The sequence below is a fragment of the Fukomys damarensis genome, unplaced genomic scaffold, assembly GCF_012274545.1.
Source record: "Fukomys damarensis isolate Sample0158 unplaced genomic scaffold, DMR_v1.0_HiC HiC_scaffold_20, whole genome shotgun sequence".
Lineage (NCBI taxonomy): Eukaryota > Metazoa > Chordata > Mammalia > Rodentia > Bathyergidae > Fukomys > Fukomys damarensis.
This window is the reverse complement of record NW_022900932.1, coordinates 6,792,566-6,819,245: the sequence shown is the minus strand read 5'-3', so window position 1 is coordinate 6,819,245 and position 26,680 is coordinate 6,792,566. Positions and strand designations below refer to the sequence as shown.

The 26,680-nt window shown below is 49.1% G+C and overlaps 1 protein-coding gene across 5 annotated transcripts; it reads left to right on the top strand.

The window, feature by feature from the left end:
- The first annotated feature begins 810 nt into the window (after positions 1–810).
- Mocs1 (molybdenum cofactor synthesis 1) lies at positions 811–26,680 on the top strand. 5 transcript variants are annotated; one of them, XR_002025871.2, is made up of 12 exons: positions 811–1,039; positions 2,703–2,829; positions 4,038–4,205; positions 19,379–19,543; positions 19,635–19,696; positions 20,004–20,115; positions 20,371–20,483; positions 20,660–20,770; positions 22,649–22,769; positions 23,194–23,241; positions 24,805–26,245; positions 26,356–26,680. XR_002025871.2 is itself a non-coding variant. In XM_010638865.3 (11 exons), the coding sequence occupies exons 1-11, from the start codon at positions 917–919 to the stop codon at positions 25,557–25,559; spliced, it is 1,905 nt and encodes a 634-aa protein (XP_010637167.1). In that variant the 5' UTR covers positions 811–916; the 3' UTR covers positions 25,560–26,680. The 5 variants fall into 5 exon arrangements, 4 of the variants coding, with proteins under 4 accessions (XP_010637167.1, XP_010637169.1, XP_010637168.1 ...); XM_010638865.3 differs by having other exon boundaries at positions 24,805–26,680; XM_010638867.3 differs by lacking the exon at positions 26,356–26,680 and having other exon boundaries at positions 23,194–23,256; positions 24,805–24,887.

Below are 26,680 nucleotides of genomic sequence, written 5' to 3'. Positions count from 1 at the left end.
CTCAAAATTTTATGGCAGTAGTTGTGGATACAATAAGCATAACGGTTTGAGGGTAATGATCCTTGATAAGTTCATTACTGAGTGTGTATTACTATCCAAAATCTTGAAGATTATAGTTCTATTTTTCAGAGAAAGGCATATTCCTTTCGTCTCCTGCAAAACTCTGAGCTTGACTGTGTCATTGTAGGAATCAGATTATTCTGGGTTTGACACTCTCTGCTTTGATTCCTATCAGCTATGCGGTCTTGGGAAAACTAGCTTCTCTGAACCTGTTTTCTAAATTGCAAAGTGAAAATTCCATTCGTGTTAGGATCGCTGTATTAAATGAAGTACAATGAAACAGGAAGCATTCCAAAAGTGATACCATGCATTCTGGGTTTTTTATTTGTTTGTTTTTGTTTTTAATCAGAGAGGCCAGGACTGTTAATGCCCTTGGGGGTACAATTGTATCTTAAAAGAGGGAGCTGACTGTCCTACAACCTGGATTGGGGTGAAGTGACAGGAATAGTGCAAGATCGGTCTTGTTTTCACTTAAATTTCTGATATTTCTTGATTTTGGGGGGGTGTGGATTTTAATCTTTTGAGCTAATATATTGAAATATTGCTTAACAGTTTTGACTCTCCAGGCCGTACTCATTCTCCTGGCCCTAGTTCTGCCCCTCCTACAGCGCTCTGCACTGGTTGCGCCATGTCCTAAATTTGGGACTTTTCCTGAATTGGCACTTCTGAGCTGCAGCTGCTGCCCGCCAGAAAACTGGCAGAGCGATGGAACTACAGCTCCCAGAAGGCCACGCGGCGCGCTTGCTGATTGGCTACGTACGCCCCGCCCCCGCCCCACCACGCCGGGAAGACCCGGCAGGTTCCCAGCTAGTACGCGCTGAGGTCGGGACCGCCGGGCCCTCCTAGCTGTGGCCTGATGGCGGTGGCGCGGCCCATGTCCCGGATGTTAGGGCTCCTGAGGTCTAGCGCCAGGGGCTGTAGCTCCGGGGCTCCAGTGACGCAGCCTAGCCCCACGGAGCCCTCGCGACCCGCCACAGAGGTGAGCCTGCCCACGGGCGTCCTCGAGGTCCTGGGAGCGAGGTCTGAGCCGGCTGTTCTCACCCGGGAAGCCCCTGGCCATCCTGCCCTTAGGCAGTTTATGGGAGGGACCCAGCTGCTTAATGGGGTGATATCCCCCAGATCCGTTGCGTGCGCTCACCTGCTAGCCCAGGAGAGACCCCTGGCAGTCTACCTTCAGACCCCCCCGAACCTCCAGCGACGTCCCCTACCCCCCACCTCCAGGTGTCACCCGAGTCCCCAAGGAGGGACCACCAGGGATCGGACCTTGGGCCTAGGGAAGTGCTTTATTAGTGTCCCTCAGCCCTGGCTCACACCCTTAAACATTTTCGCTCCTAATTCCTAGTGCTGGGTGTCTGCCTGTGAGTGGTGGCCCAGTGACACCTGCCTCAGCATGTGACACTAACCAAAAGCATCAGCTCCTTGCCACCAACAGTTTTCACTTCGTAGTCACAGGGCACCGTGTCCCAACTTTCACTTCTTTGAGCCATCTTCGTTTCCCTTGGGAGAATTCAGCCTCATTCTAGAGGGGAGCAGAGCAGGACCCCGGCCTTTCCCGGGTTAGGGGGTCCCGCTCTCTAGAATTTGGGGTGCGATCCCTCCATCCTGGACAGAGCCCCTCAAAGTGTTTCGTGTCCTACCAAGTTGGAAGTGTGTTGATGCTTTGCTCCTGGGGTTCGGGAAATGCTGCGGGGAGGAACTTCCCTTCATTTGGTGGAACTTCTTTCCTAGAACCATCTTATCATCCTCCTCTGTCTCCCAGGACTGGACTTCCCGTCTTGGAATTCTGGTACCAACCGTGGTCCCCTCTCTCTTGCTCTATGAGGGGTCCAGCTTCTGCCCAGACTGCTTTCCACGGATGCCAGCTCTCTGGGATCCTGAGATCAGCAGCCCCGTTGCTGGGAAACGAAAGGGGCAAAAGCAGAGTGAAAGTTAGACACGCAGCATTAGAGGAAGGAAATGGGTTTGTGGGAGGGATAGGACTTAACGTCCAAACGATGAGCGTGCAGAGCTGGAAGGGTGTGCGTGGTGGGCGGGGCTGGGAGGTCCAGAACCGCTTGTCCAGAACTAGTCCCTAATTAGATTGCTCCTTGCTCAGGATTCCTTTCCTGTTTCTGCTGAGTTATCTTGCTCCTTTCACCCTTTCCCAGTTCCTGGCCTTATTTTACTCCTCTTATCCAGTCACTCCCCTCCTTGTGTCGAGTTGGGGTGAGAAGGACCTCTTGGCAAGCGAAGGGGTGGAGGTTGGGGTCATCGACTGAGGACTGCCTTGCGTGTAACTGCTAGTGGAAAAGAAGGCAAAGAAGGCGCAGTGAACCGGATTTTTAGGGAACTCCCAGAGCCTGTGGCCACATCTCCTCCCCTCCGGTCCTACACAGTGGGTGCCTAATCCTGCTAGTACTGGGTGGGGTGAGGAATAGACTGAATCAAGTTCCCATGGGCCCATCCCTCCGTTTCTTGCCAAGCCCTAGGAGGTCCCAGCCCTCAGCTGAGTCCTGGGAAGTGGGCCTGTTTCCCAGTCAGCCGGTGAGAGGGACAATCCCAGCTTCCCCAGGATTACAGATTGACCAGAACCTGAGAAGCTTTATCCTAATGTCAAAGAGCCTGGGGCCCTCCCCCATCTTCTCCTGTCCCTGTCCTTGCAGGAGCTGTCCAGGCGGCGGGAGTTCCTGCGCGAGCATGCAGCCCCCTTCTCTGCCTTCCTCGTGGACGGCTTTGGCCGGCAGCACAACTACCTGCGGATCTCACTCACTGAGAAGTGCAACCTCAGATGTGAGTGGCAATCCTTCTGCTGCAAGAGCTGCTCATGCCTCCGTCCTCCAGTCCCACCTCCCGCTTTTACACTCTGCCCTGCCTTGCCTGGGAGGATTACAGGAGTCCCAGTTGAGTTTCAGGGTTAGGAACACTGGGTCCTACTTGAGATTAGACTTAAGAACCGAACTGCCGTTGGGTTTAGGATTCAGATTATGCCCTAGACCTCTCACTCTCCAGGGTTCCTGTTTCCCTTCAGTCCCAAGCCCAGGATGTGGCCACCAGCAGGGGCAGTGGACTTTATAAACATGTGATCCACACAGCAGTGCCCATAGCAATCACTGCAAGCCACGGATGCCCCAGTCCTAGGACGGAACATCCATGCTACATAACCCTGAGTGGGGAGCATTTGAGGGTGTATCCCCTGCAGGGTGGGCTTCCACAGTTGGGTCCTTCCTGCTCCTCTTTCCCTCCTCTTCCTTTTTTTCTCTTGGTTCCCTCTCTCCCTGCTCCCGTACCTTACAACAAGTGTATTTCACAAGTCAGTAAACATAACTTGTATTTGGTAAATGTTTAATCACACAAAAATAAATACCTATCACACATTTTGATTGTACCTGTTTTGTCCCAGGTCCAATTCTAGACCCACTGTGCCAATTTGACTTTGTACTCTAGCAGGTCTTGACCCAACCCTTGCAAAAGCAGAACCGGAAGTAGTGATAGAGGGCAGTCTCCCCCCTACCTGTTGTCAACCGCATTGCTGTGTTATCTGAATGAAGGGCAGGACTGATGATGCCCTGCGGTATAGAGGGCAGGGTTTTAGGACACTTGCGGCTACAGAGGAGAGCGGCTTTCTCCGGGCCAGAAAGGCTTCCTTTACCTCCTGGCTTGGCCAGAGCGGTGAGAGCTGAAACTCGGTGACGAGGAGCAGGAGTGATGCCTACAGGAATGGAACCGGCCGTGTCTAAGCTGAGGGAACGGCCCTACTGTCCCCTGAGTTCGTCACCTTTGACCCACAGCATCGGCTCCCGAGGAGGGAAGTTAAGGCCAGATTTGGGAGGAGGGACGCTAACCGCGCAGGGATGAGAAAGGTGCTGAGCAGGTGTACACCCCCCAGGTTCGCTGAGGTCTCTCTCTGACCTCTGGATGGGGTTCGGGGAAACTCTGGGCCTCCCCACCTGCGGTACCCATTTTCCGCCATCTCATCTGCTTTGCTTGCTTCCTCTCAGGCCAGTACTGCATGCCTGAGGAGGGTGTCCCCTTGACCCCCAAGGCTGACCTGCTGACCACCGAGGAGATCCTCACCCTTGCCCGGCTCTTTGTGAGAGAAGGGGTTGACAAGATCCGGCTCACAGGCGGGGAGCCGCTCATCCGGCGGGATGTGGTGGACATCGTGGGTGAGTTGGACACGCGTCGTCCTTCCTCATCTAGCTGTGGCTGTGGTCACCATGCTCCCGCTGTCCCTGATGACGTCCTGTCCACCCCTCTGCCTCTTTCCTCCTCTCCGGTCACACAGCCGGACCTTTGAACTTGCTGTTCTCTTTGTCAAGGCTCGAGGCTCTCTGCTATGCTCCGATTTCATCTTGGTGAGATGCCTCCCTGGGTCACTGTCTAAAGTGCATCTCACATACTTAACCCGCTCTGTGCCCGTCTCCTTAACCTGACTTAGTCTCCTTCATAACCCTCCTCTCAGCCTGGCATCGTTTGGTTGCATGTCAGTTTTTTAATTATCCGTCTCCTCCCTGCATTGGTCTGAAAGCTCTGAGGTGGCAGGGTAAGCTGAGAGCTGTGCCCCAGCACCTAAACCATGCCTGGCACAGTACAGTCTTTGGAGTAGGACGTACAGTACTTCTGTTTGAATTTCCAGCTCTGTATGCCCAGAGGTAACATTTACAGTTTCTTCTAAGCTTTGGGGCAGTAGAAATACCTGTCTCGTAGGGTTGCCCTCTGCCCCAGGAGGGCATGACCGTGAGGTGCCCCGCTATGGCCGGCGCTCATGAGGACAGAGAGCTTTGGCTTATGTAGGACAACAAGGCTCAGGTTCTTGAGGGCTGTCCCGTCCAAGCTGCTCTGGTTAGGATCTCCCAGCCCTCAGCTCTCTCTCATTTCCCGTGCCCGTCACTTTCTTCACAACTTGAGAGGTTTATCGAGGCTCATATTTTAGTCCGTGCTCACCTGTCTCCAAGGCAGAACAGCACGCAGAGGAAAAGCTGCTCACCGCATGGGATCCAGGTAGCAGAGAGAAGAGGAGCTGGGGAGGTAGATGCCCCCTTCCAGGCCGCACCGCCTAGCAGCAATTCAGCTATAGCACCCCGTGCGCCAATCACCTCCCACCACCCCGCTTCTGAGTGCATGAAGCTTTGAGGGACGCTTTTAATCTGAACCCTAACACTGGGTTCAGAAGAGCGCTTTCTCAGATGCCTGGTACTGTGCCGTGGATACAAAGCCGAGTGAGCCATAGGCCATGCTGTCAAGGCCCCACGGCCCCCTGGAGGAAGCAGCTGCCAGAGTGGGTTGGCCAGCCATGGCATGAGGGCTGGAGGGCCAGGTGCTGTGGGAGCCCTGTGAAAGCCCCTCTTCCTTCTTTCCTTCCCTCCCCATGGCTGGCTTCCCCTGACCCCTCCCTCCCACATAACCTTGGATCCTGATGCCATTCCTGCTGGGCCGTTGACTCCATGTTCCAGCAGCTCCTAAGAGCTGAAAGACGGGCTGGATCCCTGGAAGAGCTGCCACTGCTGTGAGCCACTTCCTCTCTTCACCACCAGGGAACGGGTTCCACCTTTAATCCCCGCGTCTCGCAGGGCCTTGGGGAGAGCAGGGAGCGAGGATCCCTGGTTAGTGGGACAGGATGACAGCACGGATTACAGGAACCCAGAGCTTTCCACAGGAGCCACTGTCTTGTGAAGGGAATCATGGGAGCCAGCAAAGTTGGCAGCCTATTCGCATGCTGCCTCCCTCAGGCTCGGTGAACTTGTCTGTGTTTCTTACCCTCTGTATTCGATTCCTGCTGCTGAGACAAAACCCTGACATACACAGTTTGAAGGGAAGGTCCATTTTGGCTCACGGTTCGAGAACTTTTAGTCCATGGTCAGCTGGCTCCAAGGCAGAGAGGCCTGGTGGAGGAAAGCTGCTTACATCATGGTAGGCAGGGGAAATAGAGGAAGGGAAAGAGCTGAAGAAGAGAGATCCCATCCCCTTCAAAGGCGCACCCCCAGTGACTCCCTTCCTCCAACTGGCCCCACCTTCTAGCAGCCTGTTCAACTGTCAACTCATCAGTGGATCGATCCTTTACTGATAGATTATTACAATTAGACCATTTACTGATGCAGTCAACACCCTCGTGATCAGTTACTTCTCCAGGCCCCACCTGTGAACATTGCTCCCTGGGGGATCAGATTCTTCATACATGAGTTTTTGGGGGACACTGGATATTTAAACCGCACCTCCTTGGGCCGCAGCTTCCTCATCTGGACCGGCCTCTTTAAGGACCATTCCTGCTGTGATCCAAACTGGTCTTTGCTTCTGGCTAATATCTTGGGCCGGGCGATGGTGATCACCACGCAGCCGGTTAAGACAGACACCTGCCCCAAGACCTGCTCTTAAGGGTTCTCCTCCACTCCCCTAGCCTTCTCCCCTCCTCACCCCAGAGCTGCAAAAGAATGGCAGCTACAATGCCTCAAACTCCTGCAGGACGCTGCCATTTCTCAGGCAGGCTAACTCACCGAAGAGGCCTGAGGACAGGACAGGTCGGTGCTAGTGGGCGAAGGAAGAGTGTAACGGATGGTCACACACCTGTCCCCACTCTCCCAGGTGAGGTTTGAGGAATCTCACTCAAGGGCTGGTCCTTGATCCTCCTTCAGTCCTGGGCCCTGGGGTCCCTGCCTGAACCTGTGACAGCCTTGGGAATGCAGCAGAGCTCCCCATGGGGTTTGCACCACACATCTCTGGCTCCTCCTGCCTACATTCGCTGGATGCAGGGGAAGTGGGAGCAGAGTAGTGCCGCCCACCAGGATTTCTCAGGGTGGTGGGACCCGTCCACATCTATCTCTCACACTTAACCCAGGACTAATGCGACCGAGAAGCTGAGTTTGTCACTTGATGACTTTAAAAATTTGAAGAGCCTCGGTGGCTGGCAGCTGCGCCCGTTGGAACCATCAGGCAGCAAGGGAGCTGAACACGCAGGTGCTGTGATGGCATCGGAGCCTTTGAAGAGCTGCCTTGGATCTGATTTCAGAGTGGCTTGCAGCTGTCTGATGGGCTGGGCTCGAGTCTCAGGGCTGCAGCTTGATTTTCCTTTCCTTCCTTCCGTCTTCCATTCCCAGCTTTCTGATAGGGAATAGCCAGATCCTATAGCTTAGACCTCCTGTGAGACTTAATGCCACAGGGAGCCACTGACCGATTTTGAAAGGGGTGAAGTTTTTTCTTTTAATTTTGGTGGGCTCCAGTTGCATGGGATCATATGCAGTCTTGATCTGCGCACAAGATGTTCTCGCTTATATATTAGTGTTGTCACTTAAAGAAACTCACTCTGCTCCCTCCCCCCGTTTATTTTACTTTAAGAACACTGACAAGAACTTTTATTGACCTCCCTGATCCTGCTCCCTTTTCCACCCACCCCTGCCATCTTCTAGATTTTGTTTTTCCTTCTCTTGCTTTATAAAAATGAGATAGTGTTTTTAAAACTTTATGGGTCCCATGCTGTGTGTAGTCTTTATGAGCTTTCTTCATTAACAGAGAGGGTCTCACTATGTAGTTCAGGCTGGCCTTGGACTCTCAAGTGATCCTCCTGCCTTGAGTGCTGGGACTTGAGCACCATGCCTAGCTAAGGGCTCCATTTGCGTGCAGTGAAGAGCATACCTACTGTCCAAAGCCATAATTCTTTCCTTTTCTCTTTGAGCCCTTGTTCCCTTCTGGGACTCTACCATACTTGTTCCAGAGCACTGGAGTTGGTTCCAGTTTTTTGATACTTTGTGCAATTTTTTTTTTGGTTCCGGAGATCGAACTTGGGTCCTTGTGCTTGCAAGGCAGGTGGCAGAACCATTGAGCTAAATCCCCGGCCCTTTCTGATACTTTGAACACTCACCGTTACATACTCCGGCGTAGATTTTCTCCAGGAGCAGAATTGGTGGGTCACAGGACATGTGAATATTTAACTTTGGATAACTCTGGGGCCCTATAAAAGTGATTGTGCCAACTTACACTCTAAGAGATCCTGTTGGACATCATCTTCCTCAACACTCACGTTAATATTCTTGATGTTTGCTGGTTGAACAAGTACACAATTATATTTCATGTGGTCTTGATTTGTATTCCCCTGTGTAACAGCGATTTCAGGTATCTTTGCACATGTTAACTAGCCATAAGTATTTCTCGGTGTACTATCTAAACGTGTCTTTGGTACATTTTTCAGTTTGGTGGTTCCTATGTGTTGAAGGTGTTCAACAAGAAGGTTCCTTAGTACTTGTTGTAGATACTTTCTCGTAGCCTGAAAAAAGCTATACATTGTATAGAGTCGTTTGAATAATAGCGATTCTGAAATATATCGGTGTTTTATGTTATGATTGGTATTTTTTTTTAAATCTTACATGGATGAAAACATCAAGATCAGATCAACTGCCTGTGTTTCCACTAAAAAATGTAGAGTTTTACGTATAAGTCCGTAGTTCATCTGTGGGTGATTTTTAAGAATCCAATTTAGTTTATATTTTAAAAAGTAATCATCCATATGGAAAAAAGTATATTAGTGCCTACCCTTCCCCTTTTCTAATAATAACCTCACTTAGATGGCCACTTTTTCTGGTTCAGTGTATTGAACAGTCCCCACTTCCTCCATAAATCTGCCCATGTAGGCATCGATCTGTTTCAGGGTCTGCTGTGTTCTGCTTTCTGTGTGCCAACATCATGCTATCTTAATCACCATCACTCTGTAGTAACTCCATTATCCGCAGGGCAAGTCTTGTTTGTTTCGACAATATTTTAGTTACACTAAGCCTTGCCCTTGTAAATTTCAGAATTAGTTTATCAAGGGCCATGAATAGTCACGGGTTTTAACCGCATTGAGTGGGGGAGGGCTGACGTCTTTTTTGCTCACCCCACTCTCCTGTGGCTGGCTTTCTTGTCCATGTTATTCATATCCCCTTATTTACCGACCCCTTCTCTGATGCTATGCTAAATTTTTGCCAGCTGGAGCCCTAGAACCAGAATTCCCAGGAAGCAGCTCCTCCTCCACAGCAACTTTTGAGTCTTCCAGCCTAATTTCCGTCAGTGCTCTTTGTCACTGGATGTGGTGACACACAGGTCCCTAACATTGTTAGTCCAATTTCCCCTACTGTGCATCGTTTCTCCTGTCATCCTCCGCACACTTTTGTTTGCAGTCTTTTCCTCACCACCTGGGCTGAACTCAATTTTATGCTAAGATCTTGACAAAGTGGTTTTTTTAAGGCATTTTCTGACCTTTTTTTGTTGTTGTTACTAATACATTCTTCTCCCAATCCATCACCAGTTCTATGAATGCTGTGTATGCCTGTTTAGATTCTGTTTTCTATCCTAACAATCATAGCAACTGTAACAAAAGACAGTTTTTTTTTTCCTATCTCTATGCTTGTAATTTTCTTTTCTTGTCCTATTACCATATCCAGGACCTCAAGTTTACAGTATTGAGTAGCAGTGGCAAAGGGAGGCTGCTCCCAAAGTTGTCCCATTTAGAATGTTGGTTCTTACATGTATTTTTCACAAAGCATCTGTCAGGTAATGAAGTTTCCTTCCAAGTTTAATGAATTTTCTTTAATTTATCCGCAGATATTAGGATGATCTGTGGGGTTCGATGCTGGATGACATTTTCCAACATTATACTTGGAGTAAGCTCATTGTGAGCGGGGATGTTATACTTTTATGTCCAGTTAGGTCCAGTTGGCTTGTATTCGTTTAGATTTTGGCATCTGCATCCATGTGTGAAGTGGGCATTAAATTTTCCTTCCTTATATTTAACTAGTCTGATTTTGGTACCGTGTCTCAAAGAACAAGTTGGGTAGTATTTCCAGTTCCTCTCTCATCTGTGAGACTTTGTATAAATGGGTAGTTTTCATATCTTTGCATGTTTGGATTTCATCCTGTAAATTATATGTGCCTGGTACTTTGTTTGCACAGAGATTTTAAATTGCTTCTGTTTTTCTGATACACTATTCACGTTTTATCTTATTTGGAGGCAATTTTGGCAAATTGTTTTTATGATGTCATAATTAGTGTGTATTGGAGAAGATGACGCATTTCATGATGACATTTTCACACCTGCAAATAATGTGCTTTGATAGTATCCAGTCTCTTGGATACTGATAACTCTGTGTCCCTTTCCTTAGTAGTTCCCTATATTTCCCTGTCATATTTTCTGCTGTATCTCACATATGAAAGAAAACATGGAATACCTCTGAGACTGACTTTATTTTGCTTAACAAGATAATGTTCTCCAGTTCCACCCATTTTCCTGCAAAAGAGATGATTTTGTCCTTCATGGCAAATAATACTCCATTATATATGCTACATTTTCTTCATCTATGGACAGGCATCTAGGCTGATTCCGTATCTTGGCTATGTAAATGGTACCGTGATAAATGCGGGTATCCAGGTATCTGTAGTATGTTGACTAATTTTCCTGGGTGTATACCCCGGAGTAGTACAGCTTAATTGTATAATAATTCTAATTTTAGTTTTTTTGAGGGACCTCCATACTGTTTTTCATAGTGGCTATGCTAATTTATATTGCCACCAACCGTATATAAAGGTTCCTTTTCCCCCCATCCTCACCAGTACTTGTTTTCTTGATAACACTGTAGTCATTCCCACTGGAGTGACATGCAGTCTTGATGTAGTTTTGGTTTGCATTTTCTTGATGGCTGTCAATATAGAGCATCTTTTCATAGTTCACTTCATCATTTATACTTAGAATTGTCTGTTCAGTTCATTTTTCTGAATTACTGGTTGGATTGCTTGTTCTTTTGGTATTAACTTTTTTAGTTCTTTATGTATTCTGCATACTAATCCTGTCAGAGGAATACCTGGCAGATTTTTTTGCTGTGCTGTTGGGTCCTCTTCAAGGAAATCTGTGCCTATGGCAATATCTTGAAGTGTTTCCTGTTTTCCTCTGGCACTTTCAAAGTTTCAGGTCTTACATAAAGGTCTGATTCAATTTTTAGTGGATTTTTGTACCAGGTAGGGGAGAGAGACCTCACTGAATTGTCTGCTGTTTTTTGAGGACCACTTATGGAAAAGTCTGTCTTTTTGCTAATGTATGTTTTAGCTCCTTTGTCAAGAATTAGGTGGCTGGAGATGTGTGGGTTTACTCCTAGATCCTCTATTGTGTTCTGTTGGTCTATGGGTGTATTTTTACGCCAAAACCCTGCTGTTTTCTGTTGTGGCTTTGTGGTATATTTTGAAATCAGGTGCAGTAAAACCTTAGGTTGTGAGTAACTTGTTCTGTGAGTGTTGCCCCAGAGGAGCAAACATTTCTAATAAATTTTAACTTGATAAGCAGTGCCTTGCAATAGGAATAATATATGATGGTGGACATCATGATCACCATTGAACCAATGGCTCTTCTTCCTCTTTCCCTGCTCCTTCCCATGGAATTGTGGGTGATCTCTCCCAACAGCAAGAGGTTATGGAGGAGATCTCACACAGGGGAGGAAGAGAAAAAGGCAGAGGAAGCCCTCCCTTCAAATGGTTTTAGGGAGATGTGTAAAACGTGGGAAACAGTATAGAATTTTGTTGAAAAGCACCGTCCAGATAAGCCTGTAGCAGTGTGAATGATGAATCCGTTTAACGCCAATGCAATGTCACATTTGTGCAACATCCTCAGGAGGAGGCAGAAGCAAATGTCACTGGAGATAGGTTTCTTGTGAAAGTTGCCCTGAAAGAAAAATATCCCACTGAGCCAATAGATAGCAGTGATCCCATTAGTAAGTAAAAATCGACCTACATAGTAACCCTGCTCTTCTCTTCCTCACACCAGCCATGAAGGTTTTCAAAGGTAAGTGTGGGTTAATGCGCTGGTTTTTCTTTATATTTTGTATTTTCTTACTTTGTATTATAGTATTGCAATCATTTCTATATGAATATTTGTGAGTTGTAGAGCAAATCATCTGAGTTTCCCTTTTTATGGGGAGATTCACTTTGATAAGCAGATGCTTTGGATTAGTGTGTTTCTGGAACGAATTATGCTGGCAAACCAAGGTCTTACTATTGTGAAATCAGCCTTGTTGTTTTCGCTCAGAATTGCTTTGGCTGTTTGGGTCTTCTGTGCTTCCGTGTGCATTTGAGGACTGTTTTGTTTTACAGTTCTGTGAAGAATGTCATTGTTTTGATGGTGATTGCACTGAATCGTTGCTTGCTTATAGTAATATCCCAGTGATAACAATATTCATTTTTGCCAATTCATAAACATGAGCGGTCTTTCCATCTTCTAGTATTGTGTTCACTTTCGTCAGTGTTTCATAATTGTAGACGTCTCCCACCTCCTTGATGTAAGGTTCATTTTCAGGTTTTTCTTTTTCTTTTCCTGACTTCTTCCTAAGAGAGTTAATTATTGGTGTATAGAAAAGCTGCTGATTATCATATGTTGACTTCGTATCCAGTTACTTTGCTGAATTTAATTTTCAGTTCTAAGAGGCTTTTGGTGGACTCCTATGGGTTTTCTAGGTATGAATCATAACATCTGAAACAGATAATCCAATTTCCTCCTTTCCTATTTATATCCCTTTTCTTTCTTTTGTCTGATTGCTGTGGCTAAAGTTTCCCATAATATATTGAATAAGAATGGTGAGAATAGATACCCTCGTTTCATTCCTGATTTTAGAGGAAATACTTTGTTTTTCCCCATTCAGTTTGATACTGGCTATGGGTTTTTTGTATATAGCTTTTATTATGTTGATCCTTCTGTACCTAATTTATTTAGGGTTTTTATTATGAATAGATGTTGAATTTTATCAAAGCTTTCTTCATCTATTGAGATAATCACTTGACTTTTAAAGCCTTAATTCTCATCTTAGTTACCTCCCTTGTTTCGGGACAAGATACCCGAAGCCCACAATTTAAGGTAGGAGGGTTTTATTTAGGCTAATGTTTCAGACCATAGTTGGCTGGCTTCAGGTCAGGACGGGATGGCAGAGGCAGGGAGGGGAGATACAGGCTCCCGGCCATGTCCCCAGGGACCCACTCTTCAGACCAGACCCCCATCCTAATAGCAGGTCGGCTGTACGCCCCCATAATGCAGTCGCCTTTCAGAAGTCCTATCTTTGAGTGCATGAGCTCTCGTGGGGGGGGCATCCAGACGTCAACCATGACTGTTCCGCTTACGTGGTCTGTTACTCTTATTTATTTGGATATGTTGAGCCAAGCTTGCATCCTTAGAAGGCAAAGTTTTGGTAAATCTTTTTTTTTTAATTGTCATTATTTCTGACTTCATATTTTTTGTATGTTTGTTTTGTTTTTTGAGACAGGGTCTCACTATGTAGTTGAGACTGACCTGGAACTCACTATGTAGCCCAGGCTGGTCTTGAACTCACAGCGATCCTCCTGCCTCAGCCTCTGGAGTGCTGGGATTACAGGCGTGAGCCACCGCACCCGGCTCTGACTTCATATTTGTTGGTAATATTGCTTTATTGATCTGTTTTACTTGTAATTTTATCCTTTTTAAAGTCCTTTTGTTTGTGCATTACTTTTTTTTTTTTGAAGCACATAATTTGACAGTCTTCAGCAAGCCAGCAGTTAAATTTGTTGAAGCTCCTTATTTTATACTTGTGTCCTGTTTCATTATTTCTGTTTCTCACCTAGCCTGTTGCTTTCCTAGTTTACTTTTTAGGACGTCTTAATTTTTATTTTGATTTGTCCTTTGATCCGTACAATGTCTATGGGTAGTATTTGCAATAAAAATATATTGTGAACTATTATTCTAATTGAATGGCAATCAAAGAAAATGTTAACATATTCTATTATTAAATTCAAATTGTATGGCAATGGAAAAATCATAGAATACTTGTTCTTTAAAATTTGCTGAGGTTTCTTTTATGACCTAGTAGATTGGTAGTTTTTAGTGACTCTTTTTTGCATGAAAAAGGAAGGTTGCCTAGTTGTCGGGTGTAGAATTCTGTGTTCATCTATTGTATCTGGCTTGGTAGTTTCGTGGTTCAGCCCTCTGTGTTACCGCTGTCTTTGTCGGCTTTCTGTCCGCTTGACCTGCCAATTATAAGTGAAGGGGTAGATTAGTTCATTTCCCCAGGGATCCTATTGCTTTTTATTTATTTGAGGCAATTTTATTAGTCATACAAATTTGGAATTGTTATATTGTTTTGGTAATTTAATCTTTTATCATGGGCTGGTTTCTCTTTAATTATACTGTGGTTTTAAGATATATGTATTTCATCAAAGTTGTATCGGCTTCCTTTTGGTTTTAGTATGACTAGCATATCTCTTTCCATCCTTTTACTTTAAACCTTTTTGTGTTATTCTAGTTTAATCTCTTGTCACTTTATAGCCAACTTTTGTACTTGCTGTCAAAACTGAAAATTCTCTTAATGAATGAGTTTGGTCCTCTTGCCTGTTTTGTGATTACTGAAATATTTGGGCTTGTTTCTGTAATCGGTTATTGTAATTCATCTTCAGTTTTTCTCCCTCTTTGGCTTAAAAAAGACACACGCGCCCCCCACTTTCCCTCCAAAAGAAGAACAGCGTTCTTTGTACAGACTCTTCTCCTCCACACGTTTCTTGAGCCCTGACCAATTCTTATGCTCTCCAGAATTTTACTTGGGGCTGTGATGAATTGCTGTCCCCTGCTTCTCTCAGAAACATGTTCTCTTTCATCCAGTCCAACAAAAAACTTCAAGGTGGCTCCTTGCTCTTAACCCCCACAGATGTGCCTCAGACATTTGAACGTTTTCCTGTCAGTCTCTCTTCTGAAAGTGCTAAGCACGGGGCTTTGTATGGAAAAATCTTATTAAATCTTATAAGCCAGCTGATCTTATAATGTTTTGAGCAACAGATTAGTAGCTTTATAATGTTAATTGAATGTGCATATAATTTTACCTCCAACTGTCTTTCCTCCAACATGATACAAACGTTGCCTTTTATAGTCTTCATTACTGTTCAGGGAAGTTTGTCAGTTTGGCTATTGCTCCATTAAGATGATAAGATCTGTTCCTTGGAAAGTCAGTGTTTGGATTTTATTTCCTCAGATTCTTAAAATAGGGTGTCATACAGTATCATTGGATTTGCTTTTTTCTGCTTCTGTTCTGTTGACATTCAGTAGAATTTCCTTGTTAATACTAAAGCAATTGTAAGGTTGGGGGAAATCTGTTTCATTATTTCTTTAAATATTTCCTTTTCTCTGTTGACTCTTTCCTCCTAAGGCTCTGTTATCTGGGGGGTTGGCGCTTCTGTATCATCAAGCCTCCATGTCTCTTCAACCATTTTTTTATTTCCTCGTTTCCCAGAAGCTCACTTCCAACTCACTGATTTCTCCTGTGATTCTCTCTGTTGTGTTCTTTCTGTCACAATTATGTTTAGCTAATACTTCCCTTTGATCCTGTTTACTACTACAGAATATAGTTTTGCTTTAAATTTTCTTTTACTGTGTTTATCGTGCTTATCTTACATTCTCAGTCTGCCTGGTTTAATGCTTTTTCTTCGGTTGGGATACTTTAAAGGAATGCTCTGGAGGGGGGAGCCTGAAGGTGTCTTTGGTTTGGACATGAGTTGAGGTTCTGAGGTTCCCTGAGTGTTCCAGCTATCCTGTGTGGCTCTGGTCAGGGGAAAGGTTTAAGGCCAGGTCCTGGTATTCGGCAGGCTTGAGGAGCTCACAGAAAGAGGAGGGGAGTGTGAAGACCTTGAGGTCATCACCCGCTCACACATGTCCGCCATCTTCACATCAAACCTCCATGCCCCTCCAGTGGTTCCCAAAGCAGCTTTTGGGGCCCCCTCCACCGAGGTCTCCAGGAAGAGGCCTGCAGTGCTTGGGCACCAGTACAGAAGGCGAGAGAAGAGGTCACGCTGCCTGCTTGTCCTTGTCTCTCCACATTCGTGCCAGTCACCATCCACCCTGGCTGTGCCCCTCTTCCTGTGAGTTTCTTGAGAATTTTTAAGATGCTAGATTGTTTCTCCAGGCTCGATTTGGCAGAGGGAGCCATTACCACTGCTGATTTTCCCTGTTGGCAGAGCCAGGGTTAAAGTCCTTTGTTTTTCAAACAACTTTTATTTGTAAAATTTTCTTTTAACAAAGGAATGTATGAGGTAAGCCAAAAGAATATTGCTAGGAACCATTTATCACCACTGGCAACATTTTGTGTGGTGTCCGGTCTGCCTGCTTTTTTCCCTGCATGGAGTACTTCCTGTATTTAATCCTCTGTGTCTATTTCTCATCAGCAGCACGTTGCCCAACCCCAGCATAGCAGTTTGGGGCCACGTTTCATTGCATAATACTCCAACATTTACAGCAAACAGTGTAACCAGTTTTGCATTGTTGGCTGCCTGTGTGGTTTCCCACATGCCTTTACTATGTATTTCCTAGTCTGGTCATAAAATTCCAGGTCGAAGGCTTTGCAAAATTCCATACATAACTTCACATGAGAGCAGAAACTGGGTATACGAGATACGACGGGAAAATGTGGTGTCTTTACATTTTTAAAATTAATTACAACAAAAGACACTTTGCGATTAATCTTCCTGAAATGCTCCCCGTTGCTTTGCGCGCACTTACCTCATGGCTCTGGCCACTTTCTGAAGCAGGTCTGGAGTCCTCTTTTCCCGGGTGTTTTCAGTCACTCTGTCACATCAGAAATGTTTACCTCTCCCGGTCACTTCGACTCTGGGGAAGAGCCAGAAAGGCACACAGGGCCAGATTTGGTGTGACTATGATGGGTGAGGACCCGGGATCGTGTTTGTCTGTTGTGAGGTCCATTTTGTGGCACTCAGCAGCAGCTTTCACCGTACCTTTGATGACACCTCCTAAAGACGTGGAAGAGAAATTCCAGAGCTGCTTCCAAACATAGCAAGAAGAGTAACTGTGTTTAAAGTAAAGATTATTTTGAGAGGCATTGAGGACAATGTCAGTTAACTGTAATTTTTTTAACATTCACTGTATTTCCTGATCACCTTGCATGTGATTTTATTAAACTTTGAGCCTGTGCTTTTCTGTGCAGTCCCACGAGGATAGATTTTTTTCTTTTAACTAATTTGGCCAGCTTCTGCAGCTTTTCTCTTAATTCAGCTTCACTTGTGCCCTTTACTCCTGGTTTATCCTCTCTCATGCAGCTAAGCTTGGTTCTTCGCGAAGACTCATCCCTCCTGCTCGTTTGACGGCAGCCCCTGTTCTGAGGGCGGGAAAGATCTAGTCAGTGACCATGTCCGTGTAGCAGACTCAGCTAAAAAGGGGCGCGTGTGTCGTGTGTGTGTGTGTGTGTGTGTGTTTCCCCATGTTAGAAAAGAACTTGCTCCTTCTACACAAAAACTTTAGTTATTGCTACGTAAATCCAAAAGTCACCGGTAATCCTACTGATCAAAGACAGCTCCTCTGAACATTTGGACACAGTTGCTGAGCTGTGTTGAAATACCAGAGGCAACTAACTTTACAAAGAGAAAGGATTTACTTAGCTCTGGCCCAGAGTTCAAGTTTTTAAGATCAATTAAGCCCGCTTGGTTTTCCCTCTGGTCTGGGCAGTGGAGAGCAATGCCGCAAGCATATGTCACGGCAGCGACGGGGCCTCTTACGTCGAGCCGGGAACGCAGACGAGGCCAGGTCCCAGGGCTCCAGCCTTTAACACATCTGAACCGTGGCGCGTGGCGACTCTGTTCTCCTGATTTCATCGGCTTTGCATGTGAGCAGGCACATGCTTTCCAGGACCATTCTTTTCACTCCTCCGTCTTGTGTGCAGTTCCTCAGGAACCCGTTCTGCTCAGTGTTCCGCCTGCTCATCTGCCTTTCGTGTGTCCTGCTTTCCCTCAAGGTTTTGTTCTTTAACTGCAGTCAGCCCTCTGTATACCCGGGCTCTGCACCTGTGCGTCCAACCAACAAGGTCACAAATACTCGTGGAAAGCGCATTGTTACCGATGTGCCCGGCATGACGGGGCCCACCTGGGTGGCAGCTGTACTTCACAAGGCAGACTTTTTTCCTTGTCCTTGTTGTCTAAGTGATATGTCAGCACTGTTTACATAGTGCGCATAAGGTATTAGGTTTCATAAGTAATACTGAGGTACTTAAGTATTTCGGATGTTGCATGTGGTTTATATGCAAATCCCCCACTGTTTTACGCAAGGGAATTTGGCATCTGAAGATGTGGTCTTCCCCAGCGGATTCCTGCAGCCAGTCCCTGCAGATAGCTAGAGACTACAATATATATATATATATATATGTATATATATGTATATATATGTAAATATATGTATATATATATACATATGTATATATATATGTATATATATGTATATATATGTATATATATATACATATGTATATATATATATATATATATACACACATATTGTTTTTCCCAAGAATCTTGGTTTATTTTTTGTTTTCAAGAATCAGTATTTATTCCAGAGAAGATGACTGCTTTTCATTTTTCTTGGTACTAAGGATTCACCCCAAGGCCTCCACACTTGAACTACAACCCCAACCCTTATTTTTATTTTTATTTTTTTTTTTGAGACAGGATCTCCCTAATTTGGCTTGAATTTGCGATCCTCCTCCCTCAGCCTCCCAGAGCACTGGGATGAGAGGCGGCTGGTGGTGCCACCGCGCCCTGCAGGGTAGCTGCTTTTGAAGAACTATCGTCTGCCATCTCTGTGCCGCTGCTTCCTTCACCCTTCTGTTGCGGGTATTTGTTATCTTTCTCTCTTTCTCCACTGTGGAGCCCCTAGGGTATGGGTTGTTGCTGGCTGTAAGTCTTGGGGTCCTCTGTCTCCTCTGGTGTCCCGGCCTGGCTTCTCCTGCTTGCCCCTGCCTGCGGGGCGGGTGAGGTCCCCTCGCCCAGCCATCTTCACACGACCCAGCTCTGTGCCCTGAGTGTCACTTTCTCTGCAGAGCCTTCTCCTGGGTGCACTTTGGGCCATGGTCACCTGTCTCCCTCTGCTCCCACCTGTTTGTTTTGCCTTTCAATATTTTGTTACCTTTCTAGGGCATCTAGGGCATTCTTTGGGTCCAGTTAGGAATGTTATTTCTAGGGAGTTTTGGTGGAACGAGGGTGTCACATAGCAGAAAACCTGAGCACACTTGTGTTCATCTTTCGGAGTTGCACAACCTGTATGGCTGGTTATCCAGAGCACAGTTCTGTGGTTTTTACTTGTGCCTTCTTAACACTTTCCTGACAGCTTGAACATTCATGACATTCCCGTCAGGCAGCTTGTACCACCCGATGGGACAGTCACGCCTGTGCCACCAGTGGTTTGGAGCTGCCCAGCAGTAACATACGTGAATGATGGCCCCGTCAGGCCGTGGAGGTTGCAGGGAGCCCCTTGTCCCTCTGGATAAGTTTTGCTACCATCGCTTTTCCTGGCCTGGCCGGTCTTACACCCCTGTTCTCGCCCCAGCCCAGCTCCACCAACTGGAGGGGCTGAAGACCATCGGAGTCACCACCAACGGCATCAACTTGGCCCGGCTGCTGCCCTCACTGCAGAAAGCCGGGCTCAGTGCCCTCAACGTCAGCCTGGACACCCTGGTGCCCGCCAAGTTTGAGTTCATTGCCCGCCGGAAAGGTGAATAGGACACGGGGCGCAGGGTGGGTGTCGCTGCCTGGCTTGTGTGGCTGACCTCTGGATAAGCTCTTTCCCTCTTCCCTCCCCACAGGCTTCCACAAGGTCATGGAGGGCATTCACAAGGCCATCGAGCTGGGCTACCGCCCCATCAAGGTGAGGCCTGTCCCTACTTCTGACTTCCTCCCGCTCAGGTCACCTGGCTGGGGATGGTGACACCTGCCCAGTGCCACTGAAGGGCGCCTCCTACCACTTCTGTCCCAGCTGCAGTTCCCAACTCTGCCCCAAACCCTTCCTAGGAATTAGGGAGAAAAGCAGTGACCCCAGGGAATCGTGAGACTTTAGGAGAATTGGCTGGGTTGAAGCAGTGGGTCTGCCATAGAGGACCTTGTAGGCTCCCGCTACCCAAAGGCCATCCCCCCAGGAGGGCGTTTGGGGTGCCCATGCCCTGTGTCCCCACCAGGTGAACTGTGTGGTAATGCGAGGCCTGAATGAGGACGAGCTTCTGAACTTTGTGGCCCTGACTGAAGACCACCCTCTGGATGTGCGCTTCATAGAGTACATGCCCTTCGACGGTCAGCGGCGGACGGGGCCTGGGGCTGAGGGGTAGGCAGGGTGGGCTCTGCAGTGGGGGCCGCCGTGGACCCAGAGTCGCACTGGGGCACTCATGGGTGTGACTGGCCTGCCTGAGTCAAGCGGGATGCCCTGTCCTCCCAACCTGAAGGGGAAGAAAGCAGTTCCTGCACTGGGCAGGAGGGTGGACTTTGAAGACTCAGGGTCCCTGCAATTCTGGTTCTAAAAGCACCCCAATGACCCCCAATCAAATGCAGGAAACAAGTGGAACTTCAAGAAGATGGTCAGCTACAAGGAGATGCTGGACACCATCCAGCAGCAGTGGCCCGAGATGGAGAAGCTGCCGGAGGAGAAATCGAGCACCGCCAAGGTTAGGGAATGTGGGCAGGCGGGGGACAGAACCGGCCTCGGACACGAGCCGTCCATCACTGGAGTGCCTGGCGCCACCTGCCATGGGCTCCTCTGGAAGGGGGGCTTCCTGACGCCCAGGAGAGGCAGCTCGGGCTCAGCAGCACCCCAACTCGCTGGCTGGCCCTCTCCCCCCAGGCCTTTAGAATCCCCGGCTTCCAGGGCCAGATCAGCTTCATCACGTCCATGTCCGAGCATTTCTGTGGGACCTGCAACCGGCTGCGAATCACCGCTGACGGGAACCTCAAGGTGAGCGTCCGTCCTCCCCGAGTTCCTCAGTGGGAGTGGGGACCAGTGGGGCACGCTAGGTTGGCCCTTGTGCCACACCACAGGAGCAGGAAGAGAGTGAACTCACGGCTGTGTGGCAAGGTCACCCTGATCCCTTCCCTCCCCTCTTCCTCCGGGTCCCTGAAGTTTCTGGTTTCTTGGGAGCCCCTTTCCAGCCCTTGGCACTCCCAAAGGAGAGGGGCAGAGGATCAGTGTGCACTTCACCCCAGCTCTGAAACCACCAGCCATGATCCATGGGTAATGAGCCTGGGGTGTGGATTTGGATTCAGCCCTGCCCTGCAGGGAATGCAGGGGCCCATCCACTTTCAGGCATAAAATAATCCCATGGGGGCATATTCCAAGGTGATCCTCTGCCATGGGTGTGGCTGGGCAGACAGGGTGAGGGGCCTTCTGGCTGAGCAGGGAATGGGTAGCCTTGGAGCTGGGTGCATCTCGGGAGGAAGAGGGAAGGGCACACATCTGGGGCTCGTGGTGGAAATCAGACTTGGGGAGACTGGTTTCGAATGAGTTCTGCTGGCAGTAGGGAGAGCTCTGAGAGGTTTCTGAACAAGGGGAAGATATGACCCTTCTCCACATTGGCTATGAAGCTGGGAAGGCTCAGTAGCTGGCTGTTAAGTGATGCAGCAGAAAACTTTAGCCTGTGAGGGGAAGGTGGGATGGAAGAGTCAAAGGGATTAGAGTGCATGGAGAAGGGAAGGTATCAAGGTGTCTGCTGGGCCTTGGGACCTGTTCAGGCTGGCAGCAGAGGGATTAAGTTTGAGTATTTCCAGTTTGACACCAAAAGGAACCACCCAGCAGCTTGTTGAAGAGGATAGAGATGTTTCTGGGAGGGAGAGAGTTGGCCTAGCAGGAAACAGGAGTTGGGTTTCTGAAGAGAATGTAATGGAGAGGCTATCTAGAGTGTCTAGGCATATGAGACACCATTGGCAACATTGAGGCACCCTGACACAATGGCAGCCAACAGCTGTTCCACCTAGGTGGGAAGGCCAGGAAATGACATCACTTGGCCCTTCCACCATGAAGGGAAGCAGCTGTTGCCAGGTGTTGAAGCAAGAAAGAAATGCCTGACCCCGCTTTTCCCTCCGCTCCTAATCTCCGAGGCAGAAGCCAACTAAAGCTGAGTCCAGAGGTGGGACTTCCCAGTTTTGGAGAAGGGCAGAATGTGGAGCCTGGAGCCTGGTAGGGTAGAAATGGGTTATCCCAGCTCACGGGGAGATAGTTACAGCTTCTAACTTAGAATCTACTGCTGTCTTCTCTCCAACTCTTCTCTGTCCACAGTGCCCTGTACAGAGCCACCATATAGTAGGTGCTTTATAAGGTTTTGTGGAAGGTGGGTGTCTTGACTGCTGAGATGCCTTATCGACCCTTGGGCCCCGATAGCACCCAGCCCCCCTCACAAAGTTTGGAAGCAGGGGGCCATCGCCACCAGTCATTGGTGGCTGCTCAGACTTGAGGGGAGGGGCAGGCAGTGACGTCCTCAGGTGAAGTGAACAGGTGGGGCTGTGATGTGCCTGGTACATCTGGGGTTCTGGCTCCAACTTTCATGGTGACGAGGCCATCCCCATCACAGAGGAAGGCCCGGAGCTGGATCCTTCTGTGCTGTGTCTATTGGCATCTGCTTCCCATTCAAAGTGAATTATTGCATACTTGGGAGGAAATGTGACTGAGCCAGACAGGGGCCTTGGGAAGTCCAGCTCTCCTCCTCGCTCCTCCAGCTCCTCTGCCGCTCATGGCCAGGTGTCCTCCCATGGGAGGTCTGGCCACTGCCATGCAGCCTGAGCTGACTCAGATGCGGAGGCCGGGAGCTGAGCGAGGCGTGTTGTCCTCATCCCCACACAGGTCTGCCTCTTTGGGAACTCGGAAGTCTCGCTGCGGGACCACCTGCGGGCTGGTGCCTCGGAGGAGGAGCTGCTGACCATCATTGGGGCCGCAGTGGGCAGGAAGAAACGGCAGCATGCAGGTAGGGGCAGGCGGGCCACACCACGGGCAGGGAGGCCTGGCGGCATTAGGGGTGAGTGGACAGAGCCCAGGAGGAAGCTGTGTGTCAGCCCTGCAGTGCCCGCTCCCATTGGAGCTCTGGTCTTGGCACACAATGACCGACGGGCTGCTTGGGAGATGGGCATGGCCATGCTTAGCCAAGACCCAAAAATTCTCTGGGGCTGAGAGCAAGGGTGTCACTGCCTATCGGTTCCCACGCAGTGTCCTCTGGGTTTGGTCCCAGGGTCTCTGTCCTGGGCAGCCTTGCACTGGTGCATGGGGGAGCTCTGCGTCAGGACGCCGGTAGCTGAGTGCATGGACCCAGGCCACCTCCGGCCACCCACTGACTGCAGCAAACGCTCCTCTCCCCTTCCCTGCTGTTCCCCTCCCCATCTTTCCCTCCCCAGGCATGTTCAATATTGCCCAGATGAAGAATCGGCCCATGATCCTCATCGGTGGGTGACCCCTCAGTACGTAACCACTCACCCTTGTCATTTGGGGGTCCTGCGGGGTGGGGCCCTGCCATGAGACACCCCCACCTCCTGCATCTCACCCTGACCTTCACATCCACGTTTTCCTTTTACTTCTCCATCTCTTCCTACCCCTGCTAGCCCTGTGTCGTACCTGTCTGCAGTTCCCCCTCACTGTACAGACCGCAGAAGTGACCATTCTCTCCCACCAGAAACCAAAGTGCAGGGCCTCCCCAGATTTCACGATCCCTGAAGTCATTAATAATGGAGCCTTTGGTTAGAGACCTCATCCTCAGCTCTGGAGTCTCACAGCATGGACACAGTGTTGGGTGTGCATCCCTTCCCCTCTGCAGTGAGGGGTGACCCACGCATGTGTGTCTGGGCTACTGGCCCCAGGAGTTGTGTGTTGTATGTCTGTGCCAGGCACAACTTGGGACAGTCTGGATCTCCACTTCCCAATTATCCACTTAGCTCTCGGGAACCTCGGGAGCTCATAGGCTTAGACGGATGCTTTCGGTTAAATCCCTCTGGGTGGTGTCCAACCCGGGGAAGTGGGAGGGCCCGTGAGGAGCTGGAGTGCCGTGGCTGTCCTAGCCCAGTGCCCAGGTGAGAGCAGCGACACCCACATCTGGGCCCCTGAACTGTACACTACACAGTAAGGAGCAGTGAGCAAAACCAGAGGACGAGCTCTCTCCAGAGGAGGGACCCCCTTAGCATGGCAAGGCATTAACCAGGGGTGGAGCAGTGCCGGTCTGGTTCTGGAAGACGAGAGCTGCCTCCCACAGCGCCTCTGCCCTTCCTGTGCATGGGAGAATCACCTGGGGATCTTGTTTGTTTGATTTGGGAGGACTAGGGGTTCTTGGGGGACACTGGTGTCCTTGGTAACAGCAGCTTGGAACATCCTTCTCAAGGCCTCTGGACTGGTGGACTCCACCCGTCAGTTTTCATGGACTTTTGATGTACTTGAGTGGATTTGCAAGACATTAAGTGTTTCATTTAGTATCTTGTATCCTAAACGATTACCATTGGCCAGGTGTGGAGTTACACGCCTATGATCCCAGCACTGGGAGGCTGAGGCAGGAGGATTGCCATGAGTTCACGGCTAGCCTGGGTCACGTAGCGAGATCTTGCCTCAAAAAAAAAAAAAAAAAAAAAAAAAAAAAAAAAAAAAATTACTATTAACACCTCATCGATAATACGAAGGTGAAAGTGACTATAATTGGTAACTTAGGAGAAGACTTAGCTATTGTTTTAAGAAAATAAAGCGACATTAAAGGCTGAAGCCTTAATTGTGTGGGTTGTCACAGCTTCTTACAAGAAGGGGAACCCTGCGGACCACACGCCACCATCCGGCCCGACCATCCTGCCAAACTAGTGCAGGGCTGTAAACCCGAACTGAGTGTCTCCCATCTACCTCCAATTTGGTTTCTTCGTGCTGCTTTTTCTGCTCCATTCCTCTCCCCAATGTGAAATATGGGCTGGGAAGAAGAGGCGGAGAAAAGGATTACCTTCTAGGCTCAGGCTTGCTTTTTCCTTCCTGCCTTCCAGGGTTATTTTCAACGCTCCAAGATTCCCCACCAGCCAGTCCAGTCATTTCCTCCTGGGAGCCGCTCCCTGTTCCAGGTCGGAGACCCAGACCCTCTCCCCTGACAGCAGCTTTGTGGAAAGAACACCAGCACCCCCAGGCCCCTGCTGTGGCCTGGCAGTGGCCAGGGTCTGGATCCCCTCTGAGACTCTACAACTCCCAAGCAGACTTGGACAGCACCCCAACGTGCCTTAGCCCAGGGACCCAGGCTCCTGCCACCACCTCAGGACCTGGGGCAACCTCAGATCAACTCACGCATGTGGACTCAGAAGGGCGGGCAGCTATGGTGGATGTGGGCTGGAAGCCAGACACGGATCGGGAAGCTGTGGCCTCTGCTGTGGTCCTCCTGGGGCCTGTGGCCTTCGAGCTTGTCCAGCAGAACCAGCTAAAGAAGGGAGATGCCCTCGGGGTGGCCCAGCTGGCTGGAGTCCAGGCGGCCAAGCTGACCAGCCAGCTGATTCCTCTGTGCCACCATGTGGCCCTGAGCCACATCCAGGTGCAGCTGAGGCCGGACCCTGCCCGCCATGCCATGGTGATCCGGGGGTCCTGCCGGGCTCGGGGCCCCACTGGGGTGGAGATGGAGGCGCTCACCTCCGTTACCGTGGCCGCCCTCACCCTGTATGACATGTGCAAGGCTGTCAGCAGGGACATCGAGATAGGGGAGATCAAGCTCATCAGCAAGACCGGAGGCCAGCGTGGGGACTTCCACCGGCCATAGGGCTCCCACCCTTCCTGCACCTACAGTTTGGGCCAACAAAGTGTTACTAAAGTGTGACCTTCACTATTCGGAAGCCAAGGTCAAGCCCCCCTTGTTGCCGGATGATTCTAATAACCTGCGAAGTTCTTTGTATGACGAGGACCCCAGCAGGCCTCAAAGCCTTCCAGGACTGAGTTAGTGGAGGGTTTGCCAAGTGTCCCGTGAGATGCCTAGAAAATCATGTACTGTTTCTTAGGCACTTATTTCAGCCTAGCCTGTGACTTATTTTGGGTTTTCACTTTTCCTGTTTCTATGGGGAAAGAACAAGGGCTCATTCCACCAAGGAGCCCACTTTGACAAAGGAAAAGCACAAGCTTGCACCAAGAATGTTTCACAACTTCTTAGCACCAGCTTTGCCGCCACAAGTTTGAGAAGCCACAGCCCCTCCATCTCTGCCGTGCCTCCTGCAAGAAAGCTACCTGTCCCCTCCTACACCCAAGTCAGCCCCTGCCGGCTTGCAGGTGTGGGGACCACGAGTGGGCTTAGCCCTGCGGAATTCTGGCAGCCCACTTCTCCCACGCCGGGTCCTGTTCCCACCCCCTCTGTATTCTGGAACATATCAGGGACAGGTGAGAGCTGGAGGTTACCTTCCCTCTCTCACCACCCAAATAAAGCCACGATGCCAACTTTGGAGATGCAAGCCTGAGGTGTGTATCTGGGGAGGGCACGGTGTTGCTATGCCCTCCGTCCATCCTAGCCACTCCTGGGGGAAGAGGGAGACCCTGGAGAGGCCAAGGGCAGCTATTCTGTCTTACAGACGTGCGCCCTGGTGTGGATCTGGTTGGGTTGGACGCTGCCCCCAGCAACCAAAGAGTGCATTAGAGGTTCCCTGTCTTCAACCCATAAATGTGCACCTGGACTGCTGGGGCCTCCTTCCTCTGCGGAAGCATCTGTGAGTCTGGCCCTGGTGGTGCCCCAGCCTTGCTTTCATCTGCTCTGGGCCAAGGTGTTCTACAAACAGCATTCTGGAAAACAAGTTTTGGTGTTACCAGTACTCCCAATTCAGGCAGTCCCTGTCATGCCCGTTGGTCTGCAGAATTCCTGAAAATGTGACAGTTGGCCATCTAGGACCTGGCTGTAGC